Genomic DNA, 20,734 nt, shown 5'->3' with positions numbered 1-20,734 from the left:
AACATTCAACCCGTGGAAAAGGTTGGTTGCTCGGGAAAAGTGGATGTTAGGATACAGAAAAAGATATAAGTTGAATAATTTCACGATTTCTCAATATGTAATTAGATGTGAACCAAAAAGTACATCATCAAAACGGAATCTTTAATTTTCGTCTTATAAATCGAATTACAATGAGAAAGAAATATTTTTGCAATCTGAGTACCTCTCTCTCTTTTCTCCCCCTTTCTCCAGCAAGTATTTACCATCGAATGATCTCAGGTCAGCTTTCCTTTACCCAGGTCCTTTAACGTCTACGAAACGGGTTTATCAGGGAGAAGATCGCCTCTGATAACGTTGATCAACGTGTCTGTACATTTTTTTCTGCCCTTTTTTTTTCTAAAAAAAAAACCGCTGTAATTTCACCCGAGGTCTCGTGTAGAACGTGAACCCGCAGGATGCCTAGAGTTACATCTTGGTGGTTTTCCTTTAGATTTTGAAAGACAAATTCGGGGATTAAAGTTCTCTTTGGTGTGTTCAAAGTTGTGAGGTGGAAGTTGATCAACAAGCGGAAATTTGTGTTAGTAAATATAGGGAACATAGTAAACTAAAATTTATGCTCAAATAGAGAAGACGATAATTACTTATCCCATAGTTCCTTGATACAAAAATTCCCGTCTCTCTCTCTCTCTCTCTCTCTCTCTCTCTCTCTCTCTCTCTCTCTCTCTCTCTCTCTCAATATTAGATGTGGACCAAAAAGTACATCAGGAGAACGGAATCTATCTTTTTTCGGCTTATAAATTGAATTACAATAGGAATTAAATGTTTTTGCAATCTGAGTACCCCCCTCTCTCTCTCTCTCTCTCTCTCTCCCTCTCTCTCTCTCTCTCTCTCTCTCTCTCTCTCTCTCTCTCTCTCTCTCTCTCTCTCTCTCTCTCTCTCACACAGGCACACACACACACGACAACATTACTACAGATAACGAAAGAAAGCCTGCAACCTGGCCTTACACTTCACCCTAGACCTTGATAGATGATGTGCACAAAATATCTCACCTGTCGTAGGTAATTGGTTTCACGTTCCCACGCTTAATCCAGAGCTACGCCATGGCCGAGAAAGCATATGGAAGAGGTGCGGGAAGTGTACTTCCTGCCACCCCACCGTCAGTCTGTGTTGTCAAAGAGAGAACGAAAGACTGGAAGAGTAAGTTCAAATAATTCGGGGGTAAATACGCTTTGATATAACATAATTTGCTGTAAATTATGTTATGGACGTATACACACACACACACACACACACACACACACACACACATATATATATATATATATATATATATATATATATATATATATATATATATATATATATATATATACACACACACATATATATATATGGATAAATATCAACACAACATCGTGTTCAAATAGAAATAAATTTCTACCTCATACTTGGGATCGAACGCTAGCCCCTTCTAATGAAAGGCCAGGTCGAAATATATATATATATATATATATATATATATATATATATATATATATATATATATATATATATATATATATATATCATCCTCAATATCAGCCAGCCCCAACTAGTCCACTACAGGACAAAGCCCTGACACATGTCCTTCCACTTGCGTCTGTTTATGATCTTTGCTTGTCAGTTTATACCGGCAAGTTTTCTTATTTCGTCAATTCATCGTCTTATTTGTACCATGGTCTTCCACTGTCTTGGGGTAGAGTTCTCTTGCTTGAGGGTACATTCGGGCACACTATTCTGTCTTATTTCTCTTCCTCTTTTGTTAAAGTTTGTATAGGAGATATTCGTTTTGTTGTCGTTGCTGTTCTTAAAATATTTTAGGTTTCCTAGTTTCCTTTCCTCACTGGCCATTTTCCCGGTTGGAGCCCCTGGGCTTATAGCATCGAGCTTTTCCGACTAGGGTTGTAGCTTAGCAAGTAATATATATATATATATATATATATATATATATATATATATATATATATATATATATATATATATATATATATATATATATATATATATATATATATCACTATAATCTGGTCTACTTTAAGAAATCAGAATTTTTGAAGCTTGCAGATCTCTTTGCATATGAATTCATCGCAATTGTAAATTTAATGTCCTATGTTTAAATTATCATCAAAACTTTTTTTTTTTTTTTTACATAAAACTGGTCTCCATTGTGTTTCTTTCAAATAATTTATTAGAATGAGCCAATTTCTTTGCACATGACCAACTGATTGTGTGATTGTGATCTCTAACATAAACAAACATTGCATAGTTATCTTGAGCATATATTACGATTTTCGTATGATGCTCACTTCTTTTCAAGAGCTTTGTCTGTTTAAATGTAGGACATGGGATGTACAAACTCGATACATTTATATGCAAAGAGATCTGTAAACTTCATGAATTTTGATTTCTTAAAGCGGACCTGGCTTTAGTGACACCTGATTTCTAGCTTGAGAGTTGAACAACTCATATATGTATATATATATATATATATATATATATATATATATATATATATATATATATATATATATATATATATACACACACATATATATATATTGGGTGTTGGGAAAAATGTACTGAATATTTCATTCTCGATATAAAGTAAAGGTTTGGAGAAAGTGTGAAAAAATGTACTTTGCACATATAATCATGAATTGAAAAACAAAAGCAATATAAAAGTTAAGAAGCGCATAATAACTTTAGAATTGAAAATATATCCATACTTTAAATGCTGATATATTTGTTATTGTCTCACTCGTGATTGAACATACACACGCAAATATATTTCTTAGTAAAATCAACTGAATCATCAGTATCCAGAATCGTGACATATATTCAAAATGCGAACAAATCTAAATTATAATCAAGAGGCCTCCTGTCTAGAATCACACAATTATTTACGAAGGTAATTTTTCTCTTGTTGAGATTTAAATATATCTAATTTTCTTCTATTTGTTGTATATAATCAGTGCTAATGGCCTACTTATATGTGTAAAAATGACAATTAACGACCATTATATTCTAAGAGTAATATAGTTTATACGTAAACTCAATACTTGAAGTTTATTTACATCAAGATAATTGATCAGAAAAAATGAGAGAGAGAGAGAGAGAGAGAGAGAGAGAGAGAGAGAGAGAGAGAGAGAGAGAGAGAGAGAGAGAGAGAGAGTGTGTGTGTGTTTCTGATGCATAAATTAATACTGTTAAGGCCATCTGAATAAATGCTTTTCTTTTTAGAGAAAGTGGCATTTTACATTTCATAATCTCGTTTTGTTTACCAAAAGCTCCCCATCCCAACCTAATCCTTCTTTTAATTCCTGGGAAAACACTTGGGAGAGAAAAGATCACCCAAATTGTGTACGTTTTTCAAACGATGCAGTAATGACAGAGGACTTAGTTTTATCTGACAGTAAATTAAAATATTTTGATAAAGGTTGCTGGTAGTATTTATATGCACTATCGTGGATTCCCCATACCAGATAATTTTCCTTTCTTGGGCGGGGTGCATATCCTGTTCCTGTAGAACTAAAACAACTATAGTACAATGACTGAGACTAGTGCCAAGAAAATCCAGAAATCGTTCACCTGCAATATGAAAATTAATCGGGGATTAAGGATGCAGATGTATTCCCCCCCCGTCCCCCCCCAAAAAAAAAGAAAGTTCTTTGAAAAATTAGTTACCATCAATAGTGTTTTTGCAAGACCTACAGATAGTAGGTCTTGGTATTTTTTACTTTTGGTTAACTATGCAAATAATCATATATTCTTGTTTACTACCACCAGCAACGTAGCAGAAATAGTCATTATAGGGCTGTTTACACCCTTCTCCATAAGTAGTGGATAATGCTAATACAGTAAATATTGGAAGTCGTAGTTATCCCTTAAACTGTGCATTCCTACCATGGAAATTTCCACCTTCCAAACCTGTTTGCATTCGTCAGGGATCAGCTCATATCCTCAAAATTATTATATTAGTCAGTGTAATTAAATCTACATCATCCGGATTCCTCAATGATATTTCAGCATTCGACAAAAAAAAATGCCCGTGTTTCACTCCCCAAATATGTACACATCGCATACTCCGAAATCCCTACTTTGTTGGAAAATTTGCATATCTTATTTTCTAAGAAACTGCACGGCCACCAGTAAACTCTACAAGTTTCCATGAGATCATGATTCAAGCGATCCCGTTCCCCGTGGGGCGGCCGTAAAGTTCCTACCCTCACGATCTCCACCAAAGCCTCTCCAACGTTCCCCACCAATCCCATGGGTAGTTCCACAGGTCAGTTCTCCTCCCCCCAACACTTTAGGACCGTATAGTTGCCAGTTAGCGCAATCCTACTGGGTAAATTGTCGCCGGGGATTTGGAACAAGAAAACTTCTCCGGGCACTTTTTTTTTAGCTTCTCTTTCTAGGTGTTATTGTCTGACAATATTAATTTCATGTAACTTATGAAGTATGGGTAACAAATACTGTCGATGTATATCGTAAGATAGTAAAAGTAGAAATCAACTTTTCAAGTATCAGCACCCATGAATTTTAGTTAGTACTGGTCAGTAAAGGCAAGAATTTTAGCTTGGACAGAAATTTCGTTTCAATATCTAATTTCTTTGAACTTCTTTTTCCTTAAAATTTAATTTTATTCTAGATTATGATTTTACTATTAAGAGGTAAATAACATCAATTGACATTTTTAAACTTAGTATAAAACAATGGCTACTGTTTGCATATACAGTACTGTACTTTCATTGCTTATCTAAAAGCACACACCAACTCCACAATTCTTAGTTTTGTTCTCCAAGGAACGACATTTACTATGGAAGAACTTGTTCTGGCAACACTGATACCTGAGAATGTTGGTTCCTCTCCGAAGGATGTGTTGTTTGAAGGGGGAGGAGAACATTTGAAGGGACCCTGTGCGAGACTAGTAGACTTGGTCCTCTAATTGACGAAATCCAGGCGTACCAAGAAGATCCTTCACATTTGTCAAGTTTCTTTAATTGTGTTTCTAATTGATTGTGAAATTTACAAAATTACGCAAAGGATTTACTACCCGTCCTCCTAAATCTCCTTTTATCCTTTAAATGGAACAAATTATAAAGATTTCAACGCGTTCTGCGTTGGTAGCTCTGTTACACTTTGTTAGCTCCGCCCATTTCTGAGTCTCGAACATATATTCCATTGGAAGGATCAGGGAAGAGACGTTCCTAGTTTCGGATGGTGGGGGAGGGAAGTGACCGCATAGTGTGGGTTCACGACGATAAACTCCTCAGTGTTCATTTGGAAGTGTTGAACGTAGGAGTGTCACGAGGATTTTAGTGGCGAGTGGCGGTGGTTCAACTTGACCATGTCTGCCATAGCATACATTGGAGGATTGAAGGCCTACTTGGCCAGGGGGGAATGCATTAATGAAAGTAGTGTGTTTCGACTCCAGTATCAGTTCACTGTTGTGCTTTTGCTGGGTGCATCCATCTTATTAACAGCTGCAGAGTTCTTTGGGGCTCCAATCAACTGTATCACCAGTTTACCACAAAAGAATGTCATAAATACCTATTGCTGGATACATTCGACGTTCACAATACAAGATTATTATCTTCGGTAAGTGTTATTTGCGGTGGCAAACTCTACCAGTATCCCTTTAAGGCGAAGAATCGGATAACAATGCGCTGACAGTTTAGTTCTCATCGGGGGTGGAAAGGTCGGCGAAGGACGGGAAGTGGCCGAATCCTACAGTAGGACGGCCAGTGTCGCTTTCGCAAAATTATTATTTTCGGGTAAAAAGTAAAGTGATAATTGTATAATAGGAGCTATATACCATACGTGTTTAAAATGCAATCCGCTTGAGAGTAATTCTAGTTATATTTTAGCGTAGTGTAATTTATCAAGTCGAGGAACACAATTTTAATATTGTTAAGGTAAAATGCACAAATGTTGCAAATTTTGCCTGGCGGGAATACACCTATTATGACATTATTGACCGGAAATATAATAGTACCCATTATTTGACCCTTATTTCTTTGATCTTGTGTGAAGGCTTTATTGGTATAAGTCGGCTTTATCCAGGTTAGGCCTAGCGTAAAACATCCAGTACCCTGGGTAATCATATTTGCATGCATTTTGTTTAGGCCTAGTCCACGTGGTGTAATAGTAGGTGGGTAACGAAGCCGTTCATATTTGTATCCATTAATCTTAATTATATTGAGCGCATCCCTGTTTTAATTATCCCTGTGAGGTCAGTATAAAGTTTCCTATTAAATGACCAGCGGAAGGATCCATTGGTTGCCTAGTTCATGCTTTTGAAGGTGAGAGCAATGAAGAATGGTCCTTTGTAGTCAGCGGCGAACTTTAGCGCTGAAATACCTTGAAATGTCGGTATTATAGCTCTTCTAATTATTCAATAAATGATATCCCACTGGAATGGCTTATTATTATTGTGACCTGGTAATTATTATAAGTTTCTCATAGTAAGACTAACACGTTCGTTATTGACCAATTTGCGACAAATACTAGCATGCGTAGTCGTGAAGGTGGTGATTTTTTTTCGCTTTAAAAGGTCAATTTCACAGGTAAACATGTCCAGATATGTTTGATTTGTACAAATTGATTAGTTTATTTTGGAACTGCTATAATCTACGGGTAATGAACCCTTGTTTAGACGTGAATGACATACGGAACCACTTTTTGTACGCTTATTATAAAACGTGGTTTTAATCTATACGTGTATTCTACATTATTATATAAGAATAGACGTACGCCATGTATATAGTAGTTTCCACAGGCTATCGATGTAGTTACCATAATGTGAACTGCTCAATTAGGCTAATTGTTCTTGTAGGTTACGCCAATAACATTATAGTGAAGTGCAAATTGTTTGGTGTTCAATCAAAATTGGGAGCTAAATATATATATTAATTATATTTGACTGAAATATATATATTAGTTACATTTGACTGTTCTTGTAAACCACTGTAAGTACATACGTGGTAATAAAATTTTGGGTCTCTCTCTCTCTCTCTCTCTCTCTCTCTCTCTCTCTCTCTCTCTCTCTCCAGAAGGCATTAAGTCAGTGATTATTATACTGTATACCGAATATGATTGAAGAACGGAGGTCAATGATCAGTTGCCCGTTAGCTCTCCTTTATTGATTGGGGGTGGGTGACTTAACTAAATGGGGTTGTCAATATTAAATGTTTACAGTAACCTTTAACATATATAGTTACTCTTGTGGAAGGGAATGGAAATTAGTGCAGTTATTTTCCCTACATTAAGTTCCTTAATTTACCATAACCACAAAGTATTTATGGGATATAGGTATGTTGTGATTTTCATGGGTTTCTACATCTGCATGTCATGTAACATGATATCGCTCAGCAATCTTGATAAGGCATGTCCACTATATTTATAATTTTAGATAATCTATACTTTAGGTTTTTCTTAGCTTGGTGTCTTAGATAACCCGGTGTATTAGGTTGGATCCCTCCATCGCAAATCCACCACAATGAAATTTTACCCCTGATGAAACTCCCTTAATTTGGCTTAAATTTCCTCAGCGCCCTCCTAATCACGAAAATGCTAGCATAACGAAACTTATTTTTATTACCTGCCAAGGTACAACCCTAGTTAGAAAAGCAGGATGCCATAATCAGAAGGGCTTCAATAGGGGAAATACCCCAGTGAGGAAAGGAAGTAAAGAAACATAGAAGAGTGTGCCTTAGCATACCCGTATTATTATTATTACTTTCTTAGCTACGGCCCTAGTTGTAAAAGCTTGATGCTACAAGACCATTGGCTCAAACGGGGAAAGTAGCCCAGTGAGGAAAGGAAGAATGAAATATTTTAAGAGGAGCAACAACACTAAGGTAAATTATTTCCCAAATAAACTGTAAAAACACCAACAAAACAAGTGGAAGAAAAACTAGGCAGAACGTCGTTCCCGAGTGCACCTTCAAGCAAGAGAACTCTAACCCAAGACAATGAAAGGCCATGGTACAGAGGCTAAGGCTCTACCCGAGACCGTGGAAGGCCATGGTACAGAGGCTATGGCTCTACCCGAGACAGAGGAAGGCCATGGCACAGAGGCTATGGCTCTATCCAAGACAGTGGAAGGCATGGTACAGAGGCCATGGCTCTACCCAAGACTAGAGAACTAAGGTTTGATTTTGGCGTGTCCTAGAAGAGCTGTTTACCATAGCTAAAGAATCGTCTACCCTTACCAAGAGGAAAGTGGCCACTGAACAATTATAGTGCAGTAGTTAACCCCTTGAGAGAAGAACTATTTGGTAATCTCAGTGTTGTCAGGTGTATGACGAGAATATATAAAGAATAAGCCACACTATTCGGTGTATGTGTAGGCAAAGGGAAAATGAACAGTAACCAGAGCGAAGGAGCCAATGTAGTACTGTCTGGCCAGTCAAAGGAACCCATATCTCTGTAGTTGCAGTAAGGAAGAGAACTCTTGTGAACTTGAACATCGTAACAGTTAGGATAATCTTAAGAATGACTGTTAAGATACAGTACCACCGCTAGAGAGTTATTGGGTCCTCTTGACTGGCCAAATCGTACTACACTGGATCCTTCTAAGGTTACGGCTCATTTTTCCTTTGCCTACCTATACACCCAATAGTCTGGCCTATTCTCCGCATTCCTCACGCAACGATACACCCGACAACACTAAGATAACCAAAATTTTTTTTTGTCAAGGATATTAACTACTGCACTATAATTGTTCAGTTGCTACTTTCCACCTGGAAAGGTAGAAGAGACTCTTTAGCCATGGTAATCAGCTCTCCTAGAAGATGGATTGATTGAACTTTAAATCAATCAGTCCTGGAGGATGGCACTGCAAAATCAAACCATTGTTCTCTAGTCTTGGCTAGTGCCATAGTTTCTGAACCATGGTCTTCCAATGCCTCTTGCTTGAGGGTATACCGAGGCACAATTTTCTTTCTTTCCACACTAGGCTATTTTGATATCCAGTTGCGGGGAGTCGTCCTGCTTATGTTATCCTGCTTTTCCAACTAGGGTGGTAGCTTAGCTCGAAGTAGTACTAATAACAATCATACTAGGTATCCGTCAATGCACCTCAGAAATACCTTTACTGCGTCCTATCGTCCCCTAACTGCTTGTGTTTTAGCCTTCTACTCTCCCCCCCGTACCTGCTTCATTCTTCCATCTTGCTGGCCAAAGTCGTAACTTGTGCGTATGTGTAGATAAATGGCCACTAAAACCAGGCTTTACAGTGCAAATTTGTAAATCGAAACTCGTAGGCTCCAATACCTGAAAAAAGTCTTGTGCCGGTTGCTTTTTATGTGGGTAATCCAACCATGCATGATATCTGAAGATAAAATATTCTAGGGGTACCATGTGACTACTTTGTTCTCTATGAAGATTTCACGATCAGCCAGCAAATTCTCATTATTGTGAATTAACACGTTCATCGTTTCTTTTTAACCTTTCCCATGCAATCCTCAATAGAAAACATGAGCATCATAGATATTCGCATTCATTTAACTTTTTGTTGTATTTTTTGATTCTCTTTGGAGTGCTTTTGTCCCTTGGCCCTCATAGAATATCCCTCTAATCTTTTGTTCCTTACCTCTTTGTCCTATTGTTTTACGGGAACTTTGCATCAAGGAAGAACCATATGCTCCATGTTTGTCCTAGAAGTACAATTTTTTTTTCTTATCTTGCATCCCCCTCATCTTTTCATTATTGCTTAACCGCAATTACTGTAGCCTTGGCTTCGACATTCACCCTACCCTAATTGTTAGTGTTAAGTAAAAAGTAGGATGTAATCCTCTGAGACATATCTAGCTATTGCATCAGGGTCAAGTTGTTTAATTTTCAGCTTTTTCTTAGGGTGCAGTCCCCAGGAGCTGGAATATTTTTAGTGTTGTTGAGGCATTGGAGTATCTACAATAGGGACATGGCCTAAAACATCTAATGGGAAGTGTTAAAGGAAATATGAAAATATCTTATGAACGTGTGATATAGTATACCAAATGAGAGGCCGGGGTTTTTCTTTAGATTGTGGAAACTTCAAGTAACCCCCCTCAGTGTGGAGCGGGGTTCGTTGAGCCAAATTGAGAATTCATTAAATTCGTTGCCTTGACATGAAGTTAGTGGATTGTAGCATATGAAAAAATGCTTGTCTTGTAATGCATGATTTCCAACAGGTGGGAGAGGTGCATATAGGGTGGAAATAAGGAAAATGGAGTTTTGAAATACTGTGAAGGAGTGAGACTGCTTCCTTCTAGATTGAAGTACTGGTAGTTGCAGAAATGTTATATGGCATCTTTTTTTTTAATTTTTAACTTTATCCGTACAATAAGAATTTACTCTTGTTAGATTGTACAGTATTTAGAATTTCTTGGAGTTTTGCCAGTGGTAAGTTGTGAAGATAACGTGGTACTATAGTTTCTGTTTTCAAGGAATAATCTTTGGTTGCCTTGAGTCGAAAACTCGTTCGTTCTTTAAGGTATTTATTGTAATTGGCCATTTTTAGGGGTAATTGGCCCCGTTACCGGTGACTTTTGTATGGTTGAGTGATAGATTGGCGACTACTCTCTTTTTATAAATAGAAACAACTTAAAATGTTTTCAATGAGGGGATCTTTTTTCGCTATGTGGTGCTAGCGTATGACTGACCGCCATACCTTAAACTGGAAATCCTTTATAAATGTGGTGGCCTGGTTCCCGAATGTGCTTTCTTCACTCCAGCCGGAAGGGTGTTATTGTTGACATTCTTAAGAGAAGTTAGAAAGCCCAGTCGTAATTACATACGCTTCCTTCAGTGTGCCTTTGACGTCACATACTAGGCATCATACGTGACCCTTTTAAAGATATTGTGTGGGTGACATGGCACCTACCTTTTTCATTTGGTTTCTTGTATATTGTACCGCATTTTGTTGTCAAAAAAGTTATAAGTAATCCTTGTTCACTTTCACACCCTAGGTGAATTTTGGCCTTGTCTGGGACGATTCGATTTCAAGGGGTTTTTTTTTTTTCGTACTTCATAGTTCTGTAAAAGAATCTATGGTTTTGATTATGCCCAACGGTTGTTAAAGGACACAAGTATACATGTTACTTTAAGATGTTGCATATAATGCATTTACGTTTAGAGGGAAGTATGCATGACTTTCGACACGCCACATAAACCTGTTCTAAGTACGCTCTTATATCAGCTAGTATTCCTAGTTAGTTTAACCGCATATGAAGCTCATTATTGTTTACGGGGAGTGATTACGTCATTAAAATGACGAATTTGTCTGCATGAATCACTTGATTGATAGACTTATTCGACAACTCCGTTTATATATATTTCTTATTTCTTTAGAAATTATGTTAAGGAAAAATGAAGTGTCACAATAGTAATGAGTTGGGACATTTTTACCAATCATCATCGAAGATGAACAGCAGTTTTACACCTGTCTAGACCTCTTAATGTGGGTGAAAGGTTCCTGTCACAAAAACACATTTGTACTAGATGCGGTCGGGTGCCGTTTACCAGATTTTATTGGAAGCCTTAGTCATTGGGTTGGACGCCCTTAAAATTTCATTTTGCTCATACGTTTTAACGATCTTGGGAAATCATTTAATTAAATCCCTTTACTATTGAGCCGGGCACTGTATTTTTTTCCTGTTAAGAATATTGTCTTAGAATATTTAATGGAACAGTGACTTTATGTCAGCGCTCTTCACTTGTCCCAGTACCCTCACAGCCTTCAGTTGCGAATTGTTAACCGGAGGAATATGTATACCCGATAGCCTTAAATTGTAATACCTTTAGATATTTGTGTAATGCGAAACTTGTTGCTAGGCCTTTTAAAATTGTGCTTTACATCTAGAACTAATATTGAAGCTCATATGGTAATTCACATTGAATTTTCGTATTATACTTCTATAGTCGCCAGTGGTTGATAAGAAATAACTTTGGTCCAGGTGTTAGGGGAATGAAGTAAACGCTTTATTGAGGATGGTGAATTATAAGTTAGAAAATCTAAGAGGGTGGGTGATATCCAGGAAAAATATGCTGAACTAGACTTCTATTTGGCGTATATCTTGACCACCACTTTTTGGGGGTGTTATAAATGCTCCTCGAGAAGTGAGGGAAATTTTTGTAGAAGTTAATTTGTTGTTTTGATATTGGATTGATCAACATCTTCCATAGGTTAACTTTCATTTTGATGTTTCTCATATATTATGCTGGCTACTTCTCGAAATATATATTTGTTAGTTTGCCTTTTTTAGAATTTATAATAAAGGTAACTACAATGAATACTTCAGTCAAATTATCCCTAATTGTCAGTCAAACAATGTGTTATGGAAATAACTCCCGTGAAAGGTTTTGTAGGCAATGTTATTAAACAGTAGCGCATTCCGTGAAGTTGAATTGTAGCTCTTTATGTAATCGGGAGTGTGAGTTCCTACCAGTTTGTTTTAAGCGAGGACGCTACTAGTTCGAGAACGTCTCGTAAGCTGCTCATGAAAGGGTGAAGTGTCAACGTTTGAAACGCAGCCATTGTTTACTAAACAATGTGCCAGGTGTTTCTTGAAATACGCTTTTGAATGTACATCAGCGATTTTGTTTTTAAACACACTAAGGAATTCTTTTGATATTAAATGCAATATAGTTGGGAATTCTAAGCTAGGTGCCCTCTCGTGGTAGATTGCCAGCCGATGTCCTCGATAGTCCGTTAGTGTAGGGTTCCGTTTTTTTTGTTCCATTGGGTGTTTTACTTCATATTGGTTAAATGATTAATTTGCAAGATAAATTTTATTTACGGTTCCATTGACATATGACGCAGTTTTCAGTGTAGGTGCACTATGAATATATAACACAATCCTTAACCTGTTATGTATTATTAGCAAATAGAAAGAAAGAGAAATCTAATTTTAAGGAGTTAGTTTTACTGTAAATATTCGCATTCATTCTCAAGTTGGCGGGCCATTACCATTGTCTTAACAATAACGTTTTCTGTAATATTACAAAAGACGATAAATGTGTATGCTATCCATTCTGCTTTGTTGTTGTTGTTATATTTAGGAATGACATGCGATTATATTGGAGCCTTTGCCTCTACGGTGAGGGATACTTTACTCACGACGCATCACACGTTGTATTAATAGTACGCGCGGGAGTTACTAACTGTTTTTGAGATGGTTGGGGATGCAACTAGCTCTGACGCAACACGTGCTATCTCGATCAATATTTGCCGTGGCTTCCCGGAGGGAGTCAATTTATGGTGGATTCCTAGAGTATTGGTTGTGTAACGTCATTTCTTTTCCAGACATGTTTACTGCACCTGTTAAAAGTAATGATTCTTGGTATAATTTAATTGTTACTCTTTGATAAACCTCCCCCCGGGATTGAATTGAAAACAAAATAAAGCCAACATTTCATGTATTCTTAATTTTAATTGTACTAAAATTTATTATTTTGTTTTGCTTTCAGTGAACGTGGGTTGGTTGCCGAACCCGGTGTTGGGGCTCCAAATAGCTATTCAGATGAAGAGATGGAAGAGCGATGGAGGTTCCATAATTATTATCAGTGGGTTGTGTTCTTCTTGTTTTTCCAGGTAAGCATTACTTTCCTCCATGTGTTTTGTATAAAGAGATAGTCCTACTTTTCATTCTCCCCTCCCCCTTATGATAACATGTGAAGTAGCGTTAGTAACCAGGGCCAGCAATACTGCAACAGACATTTCAAATACCTGTAGTTTTGTAACTTAATTTTGCAGATTGGCATAGCTGTTTTATTTCAGAAACGTCATTTGTGAAGCCACACTTTAGTTCAGTGTGGCGTTATCTTGTGCAGCATTGTACTAGAAAAATATCTCAATTTTAAAGTAATACATTGCACATTACTTGTATTAGATAAACTTTTAATTTCTATAATTTTCTTTATATGTGCAACATTTTATATATATATATATATATATATATATATATATATATATATATATATATATATATATATATATATATATATCTCCTTTTTTCATAATTTAATGTTCTGTTTTGCCTCTTAGTGTAAACATGCCAAGCTTTTAATCCAAGGTTACTGCTTTATTTCTAAGGACTTTACTCTTACTCCCTAACTTGATAGATGAATGCAAGTCAATGGGAAATAACGAGACTTTAGCACATAACACTTGCATGTATTTTAATTACACTTCTTTAGAGTACACTACCCTGAAGAAATCAATATTGAAATGCACGAAAGCGCTAGGTACTAAAATCTTTCATTATTCCTACTGGCTCTTGCAGTAGTTGTCACATGATCGTTCTGACGGTAAAATATTAATAGGAAGTGTATGTACAATTCCCTTAACCTGATTTTTTGTAGTGGTCTCTGTTTAGGATTTGGGTTAGTTGAGCTATTAAATTTAAAAAAAAATTTTATTAGAAGGGTATTATGTTGTGTGTTATATCTTCAAGACCTGTAGCATAGTTTATTAAGTTTAGGCTGGAAATTTGTTAAATCCCATATTTTAGATTTCTGGTATTTATATGCAAGTAAAGCTTTTGAATTCCATTATACCTTTCTTATTTGAAATTTGTGTATGTTGACATGAAAATGTTTTTTTTTTTTTTTTCTTTTTTGGAGTTGCATAATTTGACACTGCTTAATCCAAACTAAGTGTGGCCAGGTTTTATTATTGCAATATTTTTTTTTCTGTGGAAACTATTTTAATTGTTTTATATTTTTTTTTTCTTTACAGGCTGCTCTTTGTTATATACCAAAGTTTATCTGGAATAATTTTGAAGGTGGATTGATGGAAACCATTGCCAGCGGATTGCGGCCAGTATTATATAAGGAGGAAGATGTTAGTGCTCGCAAAAATACCATTATCGAGTACATTGTCAAGCATATAAGGGTGAGTGTGCAATCTTCTTTTACTGATATTTTTGAAGGAGTTGTTTGGTAAAATTTTTTATTATACACACTTAGGAGTAAAGCATTTAGTAAATTAAATGATGCCGTACACTTAGGGTTTCTGTGACCCCACCAAAATTTTTACCATTCAATGGGTCTTCTAGAACATTGTTCTTTGTGTTCACTTGGTCCCTAGATGCCTTGCTTCCTTGACTGTACAGGACTGTAGTATGTCTAAAATAGGAATGTCATTGCTTCAAGGCCAAAAATCTGCATAGGTAGGAAAGTGATTGGAGTAGAGCAAACTTTTGGATGTCATCACTGATACTACCAATCTCTTTTGCTAGGTTCTATTATGGTATGTCTTGACTAATACTGACCTGAAGAAGTAAGGTATTGCATGATATGAAAACCCAAACAGTATAGTAATGAGGAAAATCAAATGGTAAATTTATTAGGGTATTTGGAAAACACTAATAATATTTACAATGTTAGAAAACTAGTGTATGTAATTATATGGCAAACACTGTCAGTTATTTATGTGGACCTAAACCAAGATAATCCATACATCATCTAATTTTATTTAAGTTTGTCCAAATGCCAGAAGGAAATCACAAGGCTCCTGAGACGACTTGTTAGTCTATGGAAAACTGTGAGTGATCCATTTAAGATGAGCGACTTGCAATGAAATCCTCTCCCTGCTAAATTTGTTGGAGAAACCTCAGTTCTGAGAATCCTCATGAAACATCATGAGAGGCTATATTATATTGAAAGTGAAAGATGAATGACACCCAGGGGGCCTTTTGCAGATGGAGAGCCTCCATGTATAACGAATATAGGTTGTCAATTAGTCATAGTTGATATATAGGTCAACGTTTTAAAGGCGAAGCACTGTTGAATGAGTCTAACCCTTAATAGGGGTTCAGCCAGAACTTTAGGACTTAGACTAGTAGTCCCTGTTGGGATTAGTGAAACCACTACTTAACTTTCACTCGTGCTTTCTTTCTTCCACCTTACGGACCCACCTATTTTAATTTTTAGTTCCCTGTGCTGTACTTAGTACTGAAGGGTTCCCCCTAGTTACACCTAGTCACTGAGTTGCCTCTCTAACCCCAGTACCATGCTATATAGCCAAGCTCCTTTAATGCAGGCCTTTCTGAGGGTGGGATAATGCAGGCATAATTTGTGTAGATATGAGTAGGCTATTTAATTTAACATGCACATAATTCTTTTATCAATTAAGACTTCTGGGTGTGTAGCTGTTGGATTGAATAGACAGTACAGTACTTTCTGTAATTCTTGAAATTTTAAACCGTGCAGTTTTATGTTGAAGTGTTGAATGATAACTGAAATTTATACTGTTGAAGTGTATATCCAAGCAATTTTTGCACACAAGTTGATGTGACTATACCAAAATTTTGTATATTTGTCAGTACTTTGCCCCTTTAAATTTAAATGTAGCCAGCTCACACAAGATTTCTTTGTATAATCTCACTACACAGAGAATGCTATTCTTTTCAATTTCCTACTTTTAATATTATAAAACAAAATGAAGGGTTAATTATTGTTTTTGTTATTTGTCAAAAGTAATGTTTTAAACAGTTAAAAAAAAATGCAAAGCTCTGTAATAATAAGAGCTCATAGGACAGTATGTAGAATTAAAGATTGATACAAAATTTTATTTATGAAAATCCCCCAGCACCTACGCCTGGGAAGCCACTCATAGTGGGGCACAGAGGTTTGATAGCAAGGAGGAATGGGAGTGAGAACAGGTAATATAGAAGACTAAAAAAAAGTGGGTGCGGCTATGGGTTATGGGGCAATGCATACTGCTTCCTTATCAAGTGGATGGCAAGAGTGATTTAACCCCCTAGGTTGTAGGATGATTTTACTTCATTAGCAAGGTTGTCAAGCTCAGCCAGAAGCATAAGGCAATACATCATACATATACCAAGGCTCTAACCCCAATTTTAGGGGTAAGCCGACATCAAACAAATGAACTTCTTTTTATTATGGTACTTAGGAAAGGCATTAGTTGCGGAAATTGGCTTGGTTAACTTTTTTCTTTTAAATTTCAGATGCACAATGGATACGTGTTTAAATATTGGCTTTGCGAGTTGCTAAGTTTCATCAACATTGTTGGACAGCTGTTCCTCATTGACAAGTTCCTTGGAGGTGCATTTTTGACCTACGGCCCAAGGGTTAGTGTTAATTGTTTCTGATAAAGATTGCCATCAATATTTTAAAGTTGAATGGTGAAGGTAACAATTTAATGTACCATACTGTTAATATTTTGATTAATTTTTATTTCTAGTTGCCATTGCAGTATTCAAGATAGATTTTTATACAAGTTCTAAATGAATTCCTTTTACTAAACAGTTTTAATTTAAAGATTGGGATTAATTTTTATTTCTAATTGCCATTGCAGTATTCATGATAAAGTTCCAAAGTAATTCCTTCTACTGTTTAATTTAAAGATTTTGATCACAGCTGGGTGGAACATGGTTAAGCAATTGTGAAATTTTGTTACAACAGGTTCTGGAATACTCTGAAATGGACCAAGAGGAAAGAGTTGATCCTATGATCTATGTCTTCCCAAGAATGACAAAGTGTCACTTCCACAAGTTTGGATCATCAGGCACAATTGAGAGGGCTGATGCATTCTGCTTGCTTCCACTCAACATCTTGAACGAAAAGGTTTGTACTTTATAAATGTATTTTTCAATGTTCATAGCTGGTTATGGTGAAATGAATATGTTCCATGCTTAAGCAATCGTAAATTTAATAGTGTTAAATGTAATTGCATTGTAACGAGGAATTTATATTCCATTATAGTATTGTTTTTCTTTTTCAGGTCTTCATAACTATTTGGTTCTGGTATGTTATCCTTGCTGCCTTGCTAGGCGCTATCCTGCTTTACCGCATTTCCCTCTTCGTGGTCCCAGGTCTTCGGCCACGTGCCATGCACAAGCACAACAAGTCTGTTCCTATTGAAACTATAGAAGCAATTGTCAACAAGACTTCTATTGGTGATTGGTGAGTTATAAAAAATTTTCAATATCAAAGAGCTGGTTTTTGTTGAAAGTCTTTAAGATAATATCATCATTGCTGCCAAATGTACTGTATCTTTTTTTTTTTTTTTTTTTTTTCCCCCCCCCCCCCATTTCCTACTTGGCGTGGGTAAAGTTAGAATTTGTGCCTACATTTATTGTTATCCAAAAGTGTGGTGTATAATCATGAAGGAAATACAGTATATGAAGCTTCACATGATTGTGTGTAACCATAGGGAAAATATGAGGGTCAGTCTACACTACACAATATAGTATAGTGATGGCTCTGAATCTTTACCTTGTGGCATTTGCTGCAGTATCATTTAAAGAAAATTGTTCCCCTTTCTTTACTTAGTAATATTTCCTTTTTCAAAGCAACTGTCTGCTGTATATACACAGTCATTCAGAATATTAAAAATAATCAGCGTAATTTGCTTTTTTTTTTTTTTTTGTAATTTTAAATGCTTTGTAGATCCCACTTAGAATTTTACCTAAATATACTGGTTCATCAGATTAGGTTTTAATTCAAAAAATTATATTTAGTTAGTGTTTGTGTTGATTTTGCCAATGAATCATCTGTGAAACCCTCTAATGAATCATGTTGTACAACGTTAAACCCACTTTTGGTATCGCATTGAATGCCTATTATGTAATCATGTTATTATTTTGCAACAAATTTTATGAGAAACCCTTTCAATAAGTTATGAGTAGTTTGGATGAACTTCTGTTTTACTGTAGATATTTTAATGTTTGTAATATTGTACAGTATATTGTTTTGTTTGAAAAGAATTTGTTTAAATCTAGTTTTGGTATAATATTTTGAGCTGCCCAGGGCTAACTAGGTGTTTTTAGTTGGATGGAAAACTAAGTCTCTTTCATTCTTTTTCAGGTGGATTTTGTATGTTTTGTCATCAAACATTGATCCACTCATCTACAGAGACATAATGACAAGGCTATCAAAGGAAATTGAAACTGCAAACAGCAACAACGCTTACAACAGTCCATATTCGTCGTCATCTGTATGAATGTTGGAGGACATGGACTGAGGGCTGTTACCCCCAGCTGAAGGCGAATCTTAATATTAAAATGACTCGAAGACCAAAAGATATATATTCAGTTATTTGAACCCATCCCGAGTTGTCTTTCACTGGACTAAGGATTAAAGAAATTACAATATGGAATGTGTTTGGTGCTAAGTGTGGGGTAAGCTTTTCGGGGGAGCAAATAAGGGAAGTTTAGTTTATACTCTAATTTTTGAGCGTGCTTTTAATTTTTGAGATATTTCATAAGGGACTCTTGTGTCCAACAGTTTGTGTGGAGCAGTAGTTCCTGAATATATGGTGCAAGAAATTATTTCCACAAGTGCCTTCAGCTGAGCTTCGAGGCCTTAAAGTGTTCCCGTGTGTCAATATTGATTATGATTAGTTCTCCTAAGTTAGAGGTGGGCTAGTCATGCTGCATGAGGGTGACAGCCACCAGTTCTTGTCTTGGATATTTCTGAAAAATTTCATTGGACCTACATGGTTACTTTAGTTACTTTATTATTTAGAGTTTGACAAGACTTTCAATCTTTTATTATTGTTGCTGTATATGTGGTTAATTGTCACAAAGTTACTCTATTTATTATTTATTTTTTAATGTTTTGGTAATGTTTTCAAGGATCCATACTCAGTTGTGTTGGATGTAGTGAATTTGGATATTGGCATCTCAAAGGTCATGAATGCATAAGCTAAATAATCTAGACTGCTCACAAGTTAATTACAGCTTTGCTGGTCAAAGATATCTTGTATATTTATAAGTGCCATTATTGTGCAGGATGTATGACAAGACAAGTTTCGAAGCACCTGAAGCTAATTTTTTTTACGCTCTCTGGCCTATATATTTTGTAGATAAATCAGTGTGATTATTTGAGAGTATGGAATTGTATGTAGATGAGACAAGAAGACCAGTGATGCTCAATTGACATTTTACATGCCTTTGCCTCTATTCGATAATCATCCATTATTCCCATCCATTAAAACTTATTTTTTCGTCTTATTCCAACATATAAAGTTATTTCAAAGTAAATATTATGTTGCTTGCGTGCTGTGTTTGGGATGAACCCGACCAAGCAATACAGATATGTGCAGTTATGATATCTTGTGGCTTCACTGTATCTTACAGTTTTACATAAACTTAAGAATACTGTATTATTTTTTTCTTGTATAAGAATCATGTAATTTGTAGTTACATTAAAAAAGAGAGATTTTTTTATAATGTGTGTTTCGTTATCCCCTTGCAGTTTGTAAACGATTCACAGGAAAAGAACAAATCTATCTTTGTTCCAACACAAAATACTTACCGAGAACTACTTTCTTTTGGAGTCGCTTGTGATCTCTCTTTCTCGACCAAGGTTTTTCGCGCCGTTACCCCCCTACTCCGTTCTCTTCATAGGCCTACCCCCGGCGCCAAGGAATGCGCCCCGAGGGCAGGATTAGGGCAGGTCACTGCCTCTCTGGGTCATTCTCCTCATTAAGTTCCTTGGTCATGAGGTGTTCACACCACTCTCGTCTCTCTCGATCCTTTGTGCGCGTTTAGTGTTCCACGTGTTCCCAGCGTGGGGACTTGTTTTTTCGCAGTGTGCTTTCCCAAGTGTTCCTGTGCGTTCACTTTTCAACCGTGTGCTTACCCGGTGTTTAATTCATTTCCTTAAGTGCTTGTGTCGTGCGTTGTGTGCGTTATGGAACAGTATTCCTTGATTTCCTTCAAGGAATTAATAGCTGAAGGGAGCAATTTTACAATAA

The 20,734-nt window shown here is 36.3% G+C and overlaps 1 protein-coding gene across 1 annotated transcript; it reads left to right on the top strand.

Moving 5' to 3' along the window:
* Positions 1-5,228: 5,228 nt before the first annotated feature.
* On the top strand, positions 5,229-20,208 carry LOC137646026 (innexin inx1-like). The gene is made up of 7 exons (XM_068379157.1): positions 5,229-5,622; positions 13,477-13,600; positions 14,747-14,902; positions 16,980-17,102; positions 17,437-17,598; positions 17,756-17,937; positions 18,841-20,208. The coding sequence occupies exons 1-7, from the start codon at positions 5,372-5,374 to the stop codon at positions 18,974-18,976; spliced, it is 1,134 nt and encodes a 377-aa protein (XP_068235258.1). The 5' UTR covers positions 5,229-5,371; the 3' UTR covers positions 18,977-20,208.
* The last annotated feature ends 526 nt before the right edge of the window (positions 20,209-20,734 follow it).

Source organism: Palaemon carinicauda, chromosome 8 (assembly GCF_036898095.1).
Source record: "Palaemon carinicauda isolate YSFRI2023 chromosome 8, ASM3689809v2, whole genome shotgun sequence".
Classification (NCBI taxonomy): Eukaryota; Metazoa; Arthropoda; class Malacostraca; order Decapoda; family Palaemonidae; genus Palaemon; species Palaemon carinicauda.
This window is presented reverse-complemented; position numbering and strand designations above follow the sequence as displayed.